The 16856-nt window shown below is 47.9% G+C and overlaps 1 protein-coding gene across 1 annotated transcript in view; it reads left to right on the plus strand.

The window, feature by feature from the left end:
* Window positions 1-16856, plus strand: part of STAB1 (stabilin 1) — a 52794-nt gene that overhangs the window by 26807 nt on the left and 9131 nt on the right. The window contains exons 26-51 of the mRNA XM_053989804.1: window positions 88-246; window positions 1090-1185; window positions 1540-1635; window positions 2231-2278; window positions 3152-3282; window positions 3662-3773; window positions 4001-4078; window positions 4423-4524; window positions 4997-5104; window positions 5587-5718; window positions 5913-6041; window positions 6749-6805; window positions 7618-7713; window positions 8799-8994; window positions 9461-9556; window positions 10515-10560; window positions 11208-11287; window positions 12169-12294; window positions 12767-12840; window positions 13178-13252; window positions 13796-13915; window positions 14847-14894; window positions 15015-15098; window positions 15702-15848; window positions 15978-16112; window positions 16754-16813. Of these exons, the coding sequence (XP_053845779.1) occupies window positions 88-246; window positions 1090-1185; window positions 1540-1635; window positions 2231-2278; window positions 3152-3282; window positions 3662-3773; window positions 4001-4078; window positions 4423-4524; window positions 4997-5104; window positions 5587-5718; window positions 5913-6041; window positions 6749-6805; window positions 7618-7713; window positions 8799-8994; window positions 9461-9556; window positions 10515-10560; window positions 11208-11287; window positions 12169-12294; window positions 12767-12840; window positions 13178-13252; window positions 13796-13915; window positions 14847-14894; window positions 15015-15098; window positions 15702-15848; window positions 15978-16112; window positions 16754-16813 (2631 nt within the window). The remainder of the gene's footprint in view (window positions 1-87; window positions 247-1089; window positions 1186-1539; window positions 1636-2230; window positions 2279-3151; window positions 3283-3661; window positions 3774-4000; window positions 4079-4422; window positions 4525-4996; window positions 5105-5586; window positions 5719-5912; window positions 6042-6748; window positions 6806-7617; window positions 7714-8798; window positions 8995-9460; window positions 9557-10514; window positions 10561-11207; window positions 11288-12168; window positions 12295-12766; window positions 12841-13177; window positions 13253-13795; window positions 13916-14846; window positions 14895-15014; window positions 15099-15701; window positions 15849-15977; window positions 16113-16753; window positions 16814-16856) is intronic.

A 16856-nucleotide genomic window follows, 5' to 3' on the forward strand; every position in this document is an offset into this window, starting at 1 on the left:
CAGTGTGAGGAAGATTTGTTGCTGTATTTTCATTGCACTCTCTCCTTTTTGCTGGGTGTAATTCCTTCTCTGTCCCTTCTCCTGAAGGCCCTGTGCACCAGTACAGGCCCTGGCACTGCCACGTGCCAGTGCAATGTGGGCTGGACTGGGGATGGCAAGGCCTGTGTGCCCATAGACAACTGCATGCTGGAGAGCAGAGGGAGCTGCCACCTCAACGCCGACTGCGTGTACATCGGGCCTGGACAGGTATGAGCAAAGCTAAGCAGCCTGGTGGTAGAACTAACACTCCCTCAGCTGCTCTCAGGTGGCCTTGGATTGCCAGAGATAAAAATTGGGCTGGCCATTAGCCAAGCTTGCTTGTCCGCTGCCAGAAACACCAGCTGCAGCTTGTATGTGAAGTGCACTGGTGTGTTCAGGACTGCTGCTTGACTCTGGGACTTGTGCAGCAAAGGGACAGGACTGCACTCTGTAATACAGCTTGACCTAAGGCATCAGTTGCTGCATCCCCCTGTCCCCTGACCACAGCACTGAAGAGCATGTGCAGCTGTTCAGACAGTCTGTGGAGGGAGCTGGGCCAAGAGCAATGCATGTTGAGCTAGGAGGAAGGTGCACATGAGAGGAGACTTCTCGGGGTGCTGCTTCTCCCCACTGAGCATGGGGAGCACTGCACAATGTGCTGAAAAAAGGTACAAAAGCTGTAGCACATTTTAGTGAGGTGAAATGTGGAAGTGCTCTCCTAGATACCTTGAAAGCAGGAAGCTTTGAAATTAGCTCCTCTTTCTGCTATTCACAAAATCTGTGTCATTCCCTAAAAACCTGGAAATAAACAGAGGAACCCATCATCTGCAAGTGACCCCCACAGCCAAGCAATGCAGGGGATCAATGTGCTTGAGTAACCAGGCAGCTTGTGTGCTGTGATAGAGGATGATGCTCTGCTAAGGAAAAAGCTCCACATTTCCAGGTCTTGATTGACCAGGAAGAATACTTGGGAAAATAAATTAAGGATAAGTTCTGCTGCCTTAGACATTTTTTGGATAGTAAATGGGGATGCTCTGGTAAGTCTATAAAACTGAAATGTCTTTTTTGCAGAGCAAGTGTGTCTGCAAGAGGGGTTATGCTGGCGACGGCCACAGCTGTGATGCCATCAACCCATGCCTCATGGACAATGGTGGCTGCCATGACCTGGTGAGTAGTTAAAGAGCTCTCCTCAGGCTGGCATGGCAGGGCAAGTTCACCTGCTCACTGACAGGTTTTGCAGCAGCCATGGCATTGAGAGAATTGCAAAGGTTTATGTTATGTCATGTCATCTTACTGGCCTGCACTGATATGCTCCAAAGATGATTTTTGTGGGTTCACACAACCAAAGCTGAGCTGCACGAGGGGAGCACTCAGTGCCACCATAAAGGCAGCAAGGGGAAGGTGTTTGTGTGTGCTACTCTAGCCCAGCCTGGAAGGCCAGAATTCAGTTCTGAGACAGGTGTAATACTACATAACCTGTGTTTGCTCTCTAATTTCTTCTTCCTTTCCTTGTATTTGCAGGCTACGTGCGTACCCCTTGGTGGAGGAGAGAGATCCTGTGTTTGCTCTGAAGGCTACGTTGGGGATGGCATGACGTGCTATGGGGACATTCTAAAAGTTAGTGAAGAGCAAATGTCTGAGGCCTTTTTGAGACTGGAGAGAAGTGGCTCTGCTCTCTCTTTACTTTTCCCTGTTACCTGAGTTGACTCCTACCAACATCAGCGTGAAGCCCATGTGTATTCCAATGCCACAGGGACAGAAGAGATGCCAGGACTAATTACTGCCAGTGAAAGCATAAGCTGCTTCATCCCTGTGCAGGGAGCACCTGTCCTGTGCAATAAGTCATCTTTCCTTCGTTGTTAGGAAAGTTTTTCAGGTCAGAGCTGTCAGGCCCATTTTCTGTCATTAGAAATATTAAAGGCCATGGTGGATTCAATCTTTTGTCCCTGATACACATGAACTCATTGCAGATGAGTTGAAAAGAGTTTGTTTATTTGGAAATATATATATTTACTGGCTGAAGTTTGGTTTTAGAAGTGCCCATCTCTCCTCACAATACATGGTGCCTGTAATGGCTGTGAAGTGAGAAGAATGTCGAAGTCATTGTTGCCAGATTTGATATTGCAAAGGGCTCCTTTCCCCCACCCTGAGTCCCCCAGCCCTGTACCTTGTGCTCAGCAGAGGTAACTCTTCTGTTGTTTTTATTTGAAAGGAGCTGGCCAGGAATTCCCACTTTGTAGGTTTCTACGACTGGGTTAAGGTAAGAGAAACAATGGGACACCCACATGGGTAAGTTCTGTAGAAGTGAAGTCTGTGAATGAGTCTGTTAGAGGACAAGCAACTCCATTTACCTTTTTCTTTGAAGAAAACAAAGCAAAGCAAATGAGAAATGATTACAGAGCAGGCATGTAGAAAAGCTGTGGAGTTTGTGGTAGGATGAGGGTCATGAGTGTGTCTTGGGGGCTTTGTTTCTCTCACAAGAGGAAGTTGGGGCTGTGTTACACCTAATTTTCATGGTTGTACCATCTGTAATTCCTGGCCATCAAAAAACAGCACAGAAGGGAAAGAAGGTGTAGCATTATAAGACTGTCTTTCAGAAGAGCATCCTTTGGGACATTAGCCTGCATGTTTGCTCCTTTTCTCATAGCTGCTTCCCTCTCTCTAGAGTGGGAATAAGAGAGATCCTCCACAGACTGCACTAAGTCTGTGGAAACACACTATGAAGGACAGCCTCTAATTTGAGCTTTAGCTCACCCCTCCTGCTGCATACAAAATTGCTTTTGCCAGCAGTTATCTTGGGCCCTCCCCCAGGACTGATGTTGGGGATTCAAAAAGGATTTATGGATATGATTGAATGTGTTTGAAAGAAAACTGAATTGGGAAGGTGGAGCTTAAAGCAGCAGGTTTTCCCTTGGCAATAAGGTGTCAGCTGTTTTGGCCAAACCACCTGTGGCATTCATTGCTTGCCATGCCCAGGAGAGGCAGGAGATCTGCTGTGCTGCTGAGCACCTGCCCTGTTCCTTCACATCCCTTTCACATGGCTGCAAGAGCGGGATGGCTGTTGGGTGTATTTTGCACTATAGTTGTGGCAGTGGCGTGTCTTATTTGTTCATTTTTGTGCTTTGGACAACAGAAATCTCTCTTCAGCATCCCAGCAGGAGCCAACATTACTGTCCTGGTGCCATCAGAGGCAGCTATCAAGAACTTGAGCAATGCTGACAAAGATTTCTGGTTGACCCCTTACACGCTGCCGTTTTTAGTCAGGTACAAGGAGCCTCCTGCCTTTGCTTTGCTGGGCCAAACAACAGTAACAGACCCATAAAATGGATTTTTTCTTGTGCATGACCAATGAGGAGATATCTTGAGATAAATATAGAAGCAAATTTAAATATCTAGCAGGCAAAAAATTAAGTAGGCATTTAAAACATAACAGACCACAGACCAAGGGAAGTGGGTTTATTTTTCATGTATTTGCAGAGAGATTTTCCCAGTCAGACAGCATCAGAACAATTCTCTCCATTGTTCCCTCCACATGCTAAATTACTTCCTGTGAGAGATGTGAATGTGGGGTGGTATGGTCTTATCTCCCTGTCATTACCAACACTTCCCTAATCTTTTCTTTATCTGATTTTGTTCTCCACAGAGCCCACTTCCTTGAAGGTGTCTTCACTGCTGAAAAGCTCAAAAAGTACGATGGGCCAGAATTACCCACTCTCAACCCACAGACCAGATGGCAGATAAACACCACAAGTGGTGTAAGGCTTTCTTACATAAGGCACATGTACCAAGCTCAAATTTAACTGCTGAGGGGCTGCTCTATCCAGTGGGGAGCCTGGGTGGGACACTGGTGCCCTCAAATGCAGGCGTCTTTCAAAAACTGTACCCAGATTAACCATGTGCAGCCTTGAATGAACACCGTATTTGTTTTGAACTTGCTTGGCACTTCCTGATCCTTTTGCTTCTCCCTCTGGTTCTTGTGCAGGTATTGACCATCCAGAATGCAAGTGTAGTTGTCAGTGACATCCCTGCCAGCAATGGCATCATCCACGTCCTCAGTAAGGTATGTCAGTACATGTGGCACTGGGAAATGCTGTAGTTGTAGCAGCAGGGTTGTGTCGCAGCCTCTGGGCCAAGGAGGAACACATGTCTGGATGGTTAGGAAGGCAAAATATATGAGGTTATCAAAAGGTCCTGCCAGATGTTTCCTGTGCAGCAGTGTTCAGTGTTTAAAACATTTGTCTCCAGGACCAGTGGGAGGAGAGCTCCCTTTCTCTTGGCTGATAGAAAAGTTCAGGCTATTGCAGGACTGTGTAAAATGAGGCTTTTTAATTGCCTTTCTTGCAAGCAGGGCAGGAGTCCAGTGAGATTCCCCTCAGCCCCTTGCTCAGCCTCGCTCTTTCGCAGGTTTTGTTGCCACCCCCAGGAGATATCCCACCAAGCCCTCCTGGTCTGCAGGAGCAGCTCAGCACAGTGGCCTCCTTCAGCACATTCCAGGAGTTGCTAGAGGTAAGCAGTCGAGGTGAGCACAGCTGTCACTGTCACAACAGTCTTTGGAGCAAATGCCACCTCATCCTCTACTGGGGGACCTAAATTTGGGCTGCCTGGAAAGAAAGAGAGATCGTGTGTGTCCTACATGAGGGATCTTCTAGGAAAGCTTTTGAGCAGCCAGAGAGTTCCATAACTGCAGTTAGATCTCTAGATCACTGGCATGTGTTACAGTGGAAGATGACCTGTCTACTGCAGGTGCTGTGATACAAAGCAGAGAAAATCAGAAGAAAGGAAAGGCTTTTTCATAGCTGGGAAGCTGCTCTTATGTCAGCCAGGACAAGGAGCAAGCAATCAGATGTGTATGGCTGAGTAGAAGTTGTCTATCCCATTTTCAAGCTTTTCCTCTTCTCTTTGTAATTGATCTCACCATGGTTTGGGTTTTAGTGAGTATAAGGGTAATTGCTAATGTTACTGTTTGGGCATTTTTTAGGAGTACCAGCTTATTGGGAAAGTTGAGTCCTCTGAACAATACACAATTTTTGTTCCTGGAAATAATTCCATTGAGGAGTACTGCCGTGCTGCCAATGTGACCCAGCTGGTAAGCTCACTGCTTGCTTGCAGTTTGAATATGTGTTGTGGTGGGTGCAGGGGCATGTACGCTGCCAAACAGTAAACAAACTCAGGGGATTTCAGCATGCAGAAGAATATCTGATGCTAAAAGCTGGGAGAAATGTGGCAGAGAAATTAGAGGCTTTCCAGGGGTGTTGCAGTGGGATCTGAAAAGAATATTTGGACCCCAAGGGCAGAGTAAATTAGTATGTGGATAGACAGCACAACATCTTCCACTTCCTGGCTGGCTGTGGCAATTTTCAGACTTCTGAAAGGTTCCAAAAAACATTAATGGGTTCATCAAGTATCAGAATCATGAAGTGTGATCAGTCATCTGTGACAGAGAGTTACTAGGCTCAGTGGGCTTAATTAGCCATTACAGGTGCTTAGGAACATTTTTTATGCCATACCTCTGACTGAATTGTCTAGGGAGTCAAAAGACTCCAGGCATTTGTATTTTTGTGGATTTAGGACAATGAAACAGTGCAGTACCACATTGTACTGGGAGAGAAGCTCTTGCCTGCAGACTTGAGAAGTGGAGTTCATAAGAACAGCATGTTAGGGCTCTCCTACTGGCTGATGTTTTACCAAAACAGCACTCAGGTAAGGGAGGCAGACTGTTCTGCCATCTGAGGCTCTGGATTGACCTATCACTTCCTAAGGCTGGTGACTCAATACTCCTGTTTCTCTTTTGCACACCCTCACAAGTTTACTGCTGGACTGTCTTGGAGCTGCCAAGCAATCCATGCAGAACGAGTGAAAGGTTATTGTCTCAGCTGTTATCTCCTGCTTTGCAGAAGTTTGTCAATAATATTCCTTTGGATGGAAAGTCCTTTGAGACGAGGAATGGTATCCTGATCGGGGTGTCCCAGGTGCTCCAGGTCCAGAAGAATCGCTGCACTGCCAATACCACCACCATACTGAAGGTAATGGTGGTGTCCAAGGAGCTGACACCATTTCACAGGGTTCCTCCAGGTGCTGAGCCAAACTGATGGGTAACAGACAACCTTCCTTGGCTGTCCTCATGGATGAGACAGCTTGTGATGTAACCACAGAAGAGCTTCGTGAAATGGGATACTGTGCAGATTCGGCACCTCCTACCTGGAGATTTTGTATATCTAATGCAGCTCTTGTGCAGATCATGTTCAGTTCCCTTGCTGAGCCTCCCTCACAGTGCCAGCCATGGGGCTGGCCAGTGCAGGGACTTCCAGATATTCATCTGTGGAAGGAAAATCCAGCCCAATTTTTGCATGCCATGACCACAAAGCTCCCTTAGAAAATGCTCCCTGGTTTGCCTGGGAGTTATGGCCAAAAGTCCAGCTTGCATGTACCTTGTGGCTCATGGCAATTAAGCCACTAAACCTGAAGATTGCAGTGTCAGACTGCCTGCTACAGATCAGGAAAAAAAGTATTTGCAGCCTTGTGTGATGGAACCCCAGGGCTACAAAAATCCCTGAGACTCAGGAAAGGTGTGGCATATGATCTCTTCTTTTGGTGTTTTCAGCCACAAAGATAAAAACCTCTTTGTCCCAGCCAGCAGCCTGTAGAGCACCATTTGTAATTAAAGATTAGTGTCTTGGTGTGATGTGGGTAGAGGGCACACTTGTGACTTGTCCTGTTCTCTGTGCCCTAGTCAAGGTGTGGCAAGTGTGACAAGGGGATCAAGTGTCCTTCTGGATCAGTTCTTATGGTGAGTCTTGGATTCATGTGACAGCTCACAGACTGGTTGCAGATAGTGCTTTGAGATCCTTTGATTGCTCTATAGGTGTCATCTTGATACTTGAAAAAATGTGCCCTTGAGTCCTCTGTGGCTCATCCATTGCCAAGGTTTGCAAGAACAAGCAGAAACCAAGGGAGGGTTATACAGGAAAAACATGGATATGAATCATGAAGCTCCACCCAGAGTTGGTACCAGGTTTTGCCTGAATTTCAGGAGCCCTTTAGTTTTCCCACTTAACAGGGAAGAAGAGGCTTTTTTTTTTTTTTTTTTTTTTTTTTTTTTTTTTTTTTTTTTAATCTCTTTTGGCACTATTATCAAGGAAAGACAATTTAAGAGTGCCTGTAGCAATTCCCCTGCCTGGACCATTAATTTGTTCATGCAGCTGCAGGCTGTGCCTGCAGCTTGTTTGTGAGTGAGTGACAAACATATCCAGAGAGGAAAATAACTAAGCATTTCATTTCCATGCTGGCTGTGAATTGCCTAGCAGCTACATCTGGCTTCTTAGGCCTTGCTGCTTTACCCTATGCCAAAAAATTCCCAATTCTTTTTTTCTCAGTATTCAGACTAATGTGTACCATGGGCTTGGCAGGTAAAAAATAGACTCTGTGTGGTGACCTCACTTCCAGAGATGCTTCATTGGTCTCAGCTCTGGATAGTTCAGATTTTTAGGGCTATTCCTGTCAGATACAAATCAGGAACACTGCCATATGCACAAAAATGTACATTATTTGTCTAAATATTGTAGTATCTCCTATCTGTGTCTATGTTGATTATATCCTCAGGAGCCCCTTGGAAGCAGGAATCTCGCTAGCTGTAGATTGCGCTCTGCAGGTGTGGGAATAATGGGCTGCCATTTCACCTGTGCAAAAGTTTCTCTGGTGAGAAAAACACTTACCTCTGATTCATTTTGGCAAAAACAAGATAGATGGGTGTCAGAAGCACAGCCATGGAAGTGCAGGCTGTGCTGAAATCCTGGCTGTGTTTGTGCCGTTGCATAGCTGGGGTTGTCTGGGAATCGCTCTCCATCCTGGAGGTGGAGGGCACTGGAACAACAAAAGATTTGCAGAAATGTCTGCACCGTGATGGATTGGGATCTGCTGCTTCAGTATTGTTAGTCTGGGTTTTGTCCTGCAGAGGAAGAGAAGGAGTTGAATGTTTGCAGTCTGGTTTCCTAAGGAAATGAGGCATGAGTGATGGTATTCTGCTTGTGCCTGTGCCTTCCCGAATAACTGATGACTCATTGGAGCCAAAGCAAAGGGAGGAGCACAAGGTCTCACACCTCATGTTGTGTGTGTTATGGCCCCTACCAGTTTTGTCAAAATGGGTTGCTGGAAGAAAACATTTAAAGAGAAAATGGTAAAAGAAAGGCTTGTGTGAATTTGACATCTTATAGATGTTGCAGTATCACTTGGAAAACTTTACAGGGAATGGGAAATTGAAAAGGGAGAGGAGGAGTTAGACTTACTGTACTCACATAGAGAGTTTAGTCAGTACTTATACCTCATTTGGCACTTTTGCATTGCTTCAATAGATGGCGTGTCTCATCATCTGTAATGTCTAACTTTGTCCTGTCATGATTTTCTTCCCTCCATGGGTAGATGCAGAAAGTGAGAGCAGTTAAATCAGGCTTTGGAATCAAATCACCTCCTGTCAGAGCCTCTCTTTGCCCAGCAGAGACACACTGGGGACACAGGCAGGAGACAGGTTGGAGGAGCACAGGATATTTCAGTTACTCACCAAAGGGCCTTTGTTTCTCAAAGGTGGTGCAGACCTTTACATGAAGTCTGGGCAACAGAACACCCCATTTCAGGGTGTTCTCTCCATCCTACCTGTTCCTTCCATGTGCTGTCAGAAATTATGGCTGTCAGACAGAGAGGGGAATCAAGCAGCTCCCACGATCAAGCTGTACCTCGTCTGTGTGCACAGGATGGCTCACCCCAGCTTGTTCTTGTTGGTTTTCCAGAGGTCTGTCTGCTGCCCAGGCTACTACGGCCACATGTGTGAGATGTGCCCCGGGAAGCCAGGCCGGTGGTGCTCTGGGAACGGGGAATGCCAGGATGGCCTCCAGGGCAGCGGGGAGTGCCGGTGCCTGGAGGGCTTTCACGGCACTGCCTGTGAGATGTGTGAAGTGGGACGATACGGAGCCGACTGCAAATCAGGTGACACCGATGGCTATGGCAGCTTGCCTCTACCAAACTTCTTGCAGAAAGATGGCCACATCTCAGCTTCAGGAGGGGTGGTGGGAGAGCAGAAAGGTGCCAAGACTCTGACACACACACATGGCTGCCAGGTCTCAGGGAGAGAGACAGCAGGAGTGAGCACTTGTGGCCAGCCAGAGGAGTGGCCCCATTTAGCATCCTCAAACCAAGCATGTGTTGTGCTGTGCTACTCTTCCTGCTGCCACACAAACTACAGCAAGCACAGGCAGGTGATCTCTTCCTGGGCTTTTTGGCCTGGCAGTGAGGGATCAAGAGCCTGTGACATTTTCTTTTGCTACTCCTGGGACATTTTCTTGATGGCAAGTTGATGTGTTGGATTAGTAATAACAGGGCAGACAATGAAATGGCAGCAAGACTCTGCTGGTGAGCCCTGGCTGGTTTGACAGTGTTTGTATTTCCCCTGCAGAATGTGCCTGTGACAATGGCATTTGTAACGACGGACTGCGAGGGGACGGGAGCTGCGAGTGCTTCCCAGGGTGGACGGGCCCCACCTGCCAAGAACGTACGTGAGTGTGAAGGGGCCTCTGGTGTAACAGCGGCAGAGAAATCCTATCGAGTTGTCAGAGCAGCTGTGTCTGCTCTGACCACAGAGCCACATGTACTCTCCATTCCCCCAAAACCTTTTCAGACTCTGCTTTCTCATACCTGCAAACAAGCTGCATTTGCTGTGACTTCCCCAGCTGTTTATTTTGGTAAACCAAGAAAAGCCTATCCCTGCTTCTACCTCCACTGAGGTTAGAGGCACCTCAAAACCAGCCCCTTGCTCTGGGAGAGAAATGAGAAATGGGAGCTTCCAGCCACATTGGGTTGGTCATGACTCCTGTTGCTTTCCTAAGAAGGTGGCAGAGCTTGATTTGAATTTTCAAAAGGCCCCAGTGTGCTTGCTGAGCTGCTTTTTCTGCTCACAGATGCAGTCACTCAGGTGAGCTCAGGCCGTGATCTGCAGTTTTCAATAAATCTGTCATTGTGTGTCAAAATAACATGTTGAAGATGGATTTGGGATTTTAACTAGCATTTGGGTGAGGAGAAACCTGAGCTTCTAAATACCGTGGGATTTTAAAGGTTTGCACATAAAGGTTGATTTTATTGTGAATTTAGAAATAGAAATCAAGCAGAGCTGTCCTATCTAGTGTAAATGTCAAGCATGAAAGCAGTTCATCTTTTGCTTCAAAAGGGCCAAAACCAAATGGCTCTGTGTTCTGGATTAACAAGGTTTCAGGCCTTGTTTTGTTCTAACCAGTGCAGAGGTCACAGAGACAAAATCAAATTGAATCATTAGCTCAGACAGAGAACATCAAATTCACTCCCTTGCGAAGTGCCAAAACATAAATCCCATGAGATTTTCCTGCTGCTACATAGGGCAAGAGAGTTAGCATCACTCCTGGCAGGCTTCTTTTCTCTAGATGACAGAAATGGCCCCAGCTGAAAATTCCAAGTTATATTTGTGTTTTCTCTTGCAGGAATCAAGATTGACTTATGCAATAACACTTGCCATCAGATGGCCAAGTAAGTGCAGAAGAGAGGCTGAGTCATCCATGTGTGTTTGTGTGAGTTTTACCCAGAGGTGATTCTGGCTTAGGGCTTGGCAGAGGGCTGGCAGAAGGTGCCTACTCATCAAAGATGCATAATTGTCAGTTCCTTCCTGGGAACTGCCTTTGGACCTGAGCCACCTGTAGTCTCCCCAAGGATTTTGTCTGTCCAGGCATACATCCATTCTAACTTCCTTTAGCATGTGTGGATGGCAGAAAGCAGAGATTCCAAGGCACTCCAAGGCTGGCCTTATTCATGGAGCAAATCAACCAGCCATTTACAAACTCTTCCCCTGCCAAGGAATGAAACAGGACTGGAATGATTCCCTCATGCTCCCTTCTCCATCCATTATCCAGACTCCTCTTTTAGGCAGGGACCCTGCCATCCCCCTTGCACCTTGCAGAAGCTCGTGGGTGTGGTGAGGGTGCACTATGGGAGGCCTGGGCTGGACACCAGGTCCTGGCCAGTGTGACTGGAGTGTTTGAAGCTGTAAAGGAATACCTGGAATGTGCCTCCTGTGGTCATTGTGGTCTCTTGTATATGCCAGATTTGAACAGTGCTTCCCACCAGCCGAGCAAATCAGGAGGTTTTGTCAGTGATTGTTTATGCCTGTCTTGTTTCAGCTGCCTCAACAGTTCCACAGATTCCCAACCAACCTGCTTCTGCTCTGCTGGATACACAGGGAATGGCACCCACTGTACAGGTGTGTCCAGCAAAGACAAGGTGAAATAAATGGCAGGAAGCTGCCAGAGGAAAGATCACTCAAATCCTTTTCCTCTCAGCCATCCACCATGAACTCTGCCATGCTTTGGTAGAGATGTTTTCCAGTCCAGAGCTTTACACAGGATGCTCCTGGTGTTGCTAAAGTCTGCAAGAGAGGGATAAAAAGGCAGGAAAGTGTAGGAGGGCAGCTCTTACTGCTGAATGCACATGAATGGATTGTACTCGTTCTAATATGACAGTATTGGTGGCAAAGTTATAACAATTTTGGCCATGAATCCTGGGAATGTGGGTGTTTCAATTCCCTACAACTTTGTGATTCTTCTGGTCATATCAAAATCAGGTAATAGTGCAGCAGTAGAGCCAAAAAGAGGTGAAATTTCAGGATACTTCATCAGAGATACATTACATACCTTGTTTATGTCAAAAGCAAACAGACCAGGAAAAAAACAAATGATAAAATTGTAACAGTCAAAACATTTGTAGACATTCCAATTACTTTTCAATATTGCCCTTGTTGAAAAGTGAGTAAAAAAGCTAAAAAAAACCCTCAAACATGTAAGTTATTCAGGTAAATATATTTTTTCTCATCTAACCATTGTCAGTGAGCAAATTCTGTGAGGGAAAGATTTCCAATTTGGAGGTTACTTAAGCTCAGCTTATTTACTTGGACTGACCTGTCTCAGGTCTGGATAAGGCCCCTCTTTAAGGCCCCCTTGTCCTTAAAGAACCAAGAGTTTCATTGGGAAACAAAGAGATTTTAACAAGATGTTGTGATTTTGTTAAGCTAGATGATCATTCTGGCACAGTTGATCATTCCTAGGTGTTCTGAACTGATTCTTCTCCTCTTGTTTTTGGTCACAGAAATAGATCCCTGCACTATGGACCACGGTGGCTGCTCCATGCATGCTGTGTGCACCAAAGTGTCCCCAGGAGAGAGAACCTGTGTTTGCAAGGAGGGCTATGCTGGGGACGGGACACTCTGCATGGGTGAGTGCTCAGGGTGTGTTTTGGGAGTAGCAGAGAAGCAGCATCAATACTAAGAATTTCAGACTAAAATACCAGTGTTTTGGTCTCAGACAAAAAGACTCCTGCAAGGTTACTTGCTCTTATGCATGTCATGGAGAGGCCCAGAGACAGAGGGTGAGGGCAGTCTCCCACAGTGGTGCTCTGGGTGAAGATGGAGATAGGGGGAGTCCAGTCCTCTCATATTTTTTAAAGTACACTCAGACAGGCTTGGAATTTTCTGTGGGCAGATTTGTCACAGCTTGGAGACCCACATGTGTCAGGAGTAACTTTGCAGTTGCACCCTCTTCCTTTGCTATGACAAGACACTTTTCCAGGAAAGTGCTCCCCAAGCTGGAAAAGCTCTCCCTGTTGCTTTCCCAAAACCTCTTTGGACCAGTTCCCAGCTGCCTTGAGCAGCCCTCAGCAATAACTTGGCCTTATTGTTTTGCTGCAGAAATTGATCTCTGTCTCGAAAGCAATGGGGGCTGCCATACCAATGCAGAGTGCATCAAAACAGGCCCAAAGAAGGTGAGTGTGGAGGGTGGATGTCAGGGCAATGTTATCATGGAAGTTGTCATGGCTGTCACTAGAGACAGTCCTGTCCATTGCAGTGCGCTGCTTTGTGCTTACTCCCTTCCATGTAGAGAAGGTTCCTTGGAAGAGCATGAAAACATTTCTGTTTCCATGAGAGCAGATGGCTTTGCTGGCCAGAGGCTGGCGGCAGTCTCGGGTTATATTTGTTGTGGACACAAGCTTGGTTATTCACAGAGGCAGCAATGGTTGCTACACCTTCTGTCCAGGGCAGCCCTTGTGTGTTTCCTTTATTGGGTCCAAGCTTGAGCCCAAGGCTCTGTTCTCATTCCAGGTTGCCTGCAACTGCCTGCCTGGTTACAGTGGGGATGGAGTGAGCCAGTGCAACCCCATCAACTTGTGTGAACAGGTATGTCAGCATTTGGCTGCTTCCAGAGGTGAAGGCCACAGCCTGGAAGTGTTCCCTTCTCCCAGGAGTTAGCAGCAGGAACAGCGTTAGCCTGGTTGGTTGGAGCTGAAGTCTTGCTTTTCCACATACTGAAGGATTTCCTTGTGTGTTTGGTCTCCATTGCCTCCTGCAGTCACTTGCAGTTGTGTCTGTCACCCAGCATTCCCTCAAGGTGGAAAGAGGGACATAGGGCTGGAGGCATGTGGGCTTTTTCCTTTGTGTCCATTTTGTGAGGCCCAAAAGCCTCAGAGTGTTCTGTGCTCACAGGCATCGCTGCCATGTCAAACTGTCCCTCTGAATCAGGGGCTTTGTCATGGATCCTGTGCTCCAAAGTGAGGTGTAAAAGTCTTATTTCATGGGAGGATTTGGTGCTGGGAAGCACTAAACAGAGGGGAGGGATGGTTTCTTTCACTGGGCTGGATGGAGTTTGCAGCTCCCACACACAAGCAGCAATTCAGGTGGTTGGAGAAGCCCCTCCAAGCAGCCTTTTGCTTTCCCTGCCAGGACAATGGAGGCTGCAGCCCCTTTGGGCTCTGCAAGTACACGGGCCCTGGCACTCGGAACTGCTCCTGCTCCTGGCACAGCATTGGAGATGGCTTCACCTGCCGTGGCAAAGTGCATCAGGTGAGAGGCCTGTGCTGCACCTTCTGTGTCCCCTGCCCTGCAGCAAACCACCCCCTCCTGTCCAGAGGGTGAGCAGATCTTGGTGTCACATGTGTCATGTGGGAGAGGAGACAGGTGCTTTGAGCAAACTCTCCATAAATCATAGGTGTGTTTGGTGTGACAGCTATGGGAGAGAATCACGGCAAAATGACTTTGCTCCAAAGGAAAGGAACACTCTACTGCTGTCAGCAACATTGGCCATACCTCCAGGGGACTGCTTGCTTCATGTCATAAACAAATGGGAGTGATCTTGTTTTTTCCCAAAGCAACTCACTCCTGCCCAGTGGGATGAGGGCAGGGGTCCCCTGTGGCCATGCCAGGACTTGGGACCCTGCTGGAGGGCAGCAGTCTATGTCCACTTCTCTTGCCAGTACAATGGCTGTCCTTGGGCAAGCTGGTGACCTTTTCAGGCAGTGGCACAGTGCCCACAGTGGAGCCATGAGAAAAGAGGTGGACGTGTGTGCCTCTGCTCTTACTGAAAGTCAGTGTGGTGAGGAGAGGGCATTTGCCTTCTAGGGTATGTCTGCCCTATGCTGGACAGCATCCCAGAACTGGCAGTGGCAGCACAGTGAGATTTTGTGAACACTCAGGTGTCCCATGAGCACAGGGCAGTTACCTATGAGAGGTGCTGCAGGTCCAGCCAGCTTTGATCTTCTGTCCACTCCATCCTGCAGCACTTGTGAATGGTGCTGGCAGAGCTCACTGCAGCATCCATGGCATCTGGGCCTGCAGAGCCCGTGAGGGAGGGAAGATTACTGTGGTGTGTCAGGAGAACTGGTGTCTCTTTGGGGTGGGAGAGTGACCTGGAGTGGAAGGAGCAGGTCACTGTGCTGGTTGGTGAGGAACCAGTGGAAGGGACCCTGTTAACACCAGCTGATTCCCTTTGTTTAAGGAGCTCGGAAGGATTCCAGATGCATCCATGTTCTTTAGGATGATACAGGTTGGTGACAGCTTTGTCCTTGTCTCTGGTAGTAAATCCCACCTAGGGCTTCTGCAAAGGGTCTTGCTAACTGGAACAATGTTTTCTGCTTCCCTTCCCACAAATACTCTTCTGACACAGGCAGAAAGCATCAAAGAACTCAGTGGGGCAGGGCCTTTCACTGTCTTCATCCCACAGACAGATTTCATAGGAAACACCACAGTGGTAAGTGCCCTCCCATGCCAATCTCTGTCAGGTGTTTGACAGCTCCACTTGTGGCAATGTCCCCCCTGGGACTGTTCTGCCCAGTGAATCAAGGCTAAGGGGCTGCACCATGGAGAGTTAAAGGCATCCCCTGTTCTCCATCAGTGTAAAAGCAGAAGTTTGGAGGCATCTCACTGAGGAGACCACCTGGACAGGGGTGGACATATCTCCTCTTGTAAGGAGATGATGTCTTGTGGGCCTCAGAGGCACTGTGCCAGATCAGTGGTGTGTGGTGCCTTTGGTGCCCATGGGGCTGGTAACAACAAAGCTCCCATGCATCTGTGACTGACCCCTTACTCCTTCTCAGGAATAAGAGAATGGCAGCTTTTTGGTGTCAGTGTAATGGGATATCTTAACCCCATCACTGACTAGTCAAGCTGGTTGAAATTTCCCAAAGCTCTCAAATGGTTTTGTGCCTTCAGTGTGTTTTGGGGGGGGTCCATCTTCCCTCAGGGATGAGTCAGAGGGAATTTAGGCAATCCAGGTCTCCCTCATTAGGGCTGGGGGTCCTGCGTGCGAGGCAAAGTGCCCTGGTGTGACTTCACTCCTGTTTTCTGTCTGTAGTTTGAGGAGTGGAAGAGCAGAGGCCTCCTCCGAGACCTGCTTCGCTACCACATGGTGGGCTGCCAGAAGTTGCTCTCCAGTGACCTGGAAGGCCAGGTGTCCCTTACATCTTTATCTGGCCACAAAATAAAGATCACAGTGAATGAGGTACTTCCCTTTGCTGTCCCATTTGTCAGGATGTCACTTTTTCTGTCATGTGAAGAAAGGGGTTGTGGCAGGTGACTTGCCCGGGGCCCACAGGATGGCGCAGGCCTCAGCAGGTCCCCTCTCTCGCAGAATAGCATCACTCTCAACGAGGAAGCCAAAGTGGTCATGAGTGACATCGTGGGTGTGAACGGGGTCATTCACTTCATCGACAAGATCCTCATTCCCAGTGACCTGGTGGGCCGTAACATCTCAAAGCTCTCACAGGTAAGGCTGGAGCCGTGCCCTGCTGTCGGGGCTGTGGTGAGCTCAGGGACAGGATCTCTCTCCCAGCAGTGCTGCCTCAGCCCAAAGCTGCCTGGGCTGCTCTTCCTCCCTGTCCCTGACTGCCTAGGGGTTGTCTGAGGCCACAGATTTGGCTTGTGAAGGTGACAGAATTTGTGGAATATCTGGAACATAAGGAGCCTTTTCCATCATGAGGGAACAACAGTTCTGGATGTAGGCAGGAGGATCTTGTCCCGTGCCAACCATTACACTCCTTTTCCAGCACAGAGCAGGTTGCAGCATGAGTTTGCCAATGTCTCTTTGTGACTCCTTAAGCAAGCATTAGAGGCTTATAGAGCCTGCATTTTACAGAATATAACATATTTTCTGTGCAGCACAACAGAGTGCTGGAATTCATCCCAGCTCCTGCCATAGCAGTGTCTATCCAGGATGAATCAGGAAAGTGGTGGCTGCTGAATACCAGCTCTTTCCAGGCCAAACCATCAGCATGATGGTGACAGTGATAAACTTGTGTTTAGCTGTGTTTAGCTACTGTAGTTGTTGCCTGTCTGGTTTCTCCCCTGCCTTGTTGGTCCTGGACGGGGAACCCTTGGTGTCAGTTGTTTGCCTTCCTCCCTGTGCAGCAGAATGTCACGGACGTGGCCGAGGCCTTTGGGTACACCATTTACAGCAAGCTGCTGCAGGTGAGCCGCTGCCCCTGCTGCTCTGGGGAGGCGCTGCGTGCCT

Source organism: Vidua macroura, chromosome 13 (genome assembly GCF_024509145.1).
Source record: "Vidua macroura isolate BioBank_ID:100142 chromosome 13, ASM2450914v1, whole genome shotgun sequence".
Lineage (NCBI taxonomy): Eukaryota > Metazoa > Chordata > Aves > Passeriformes > Viduidae > Vidua > Vidua macroura.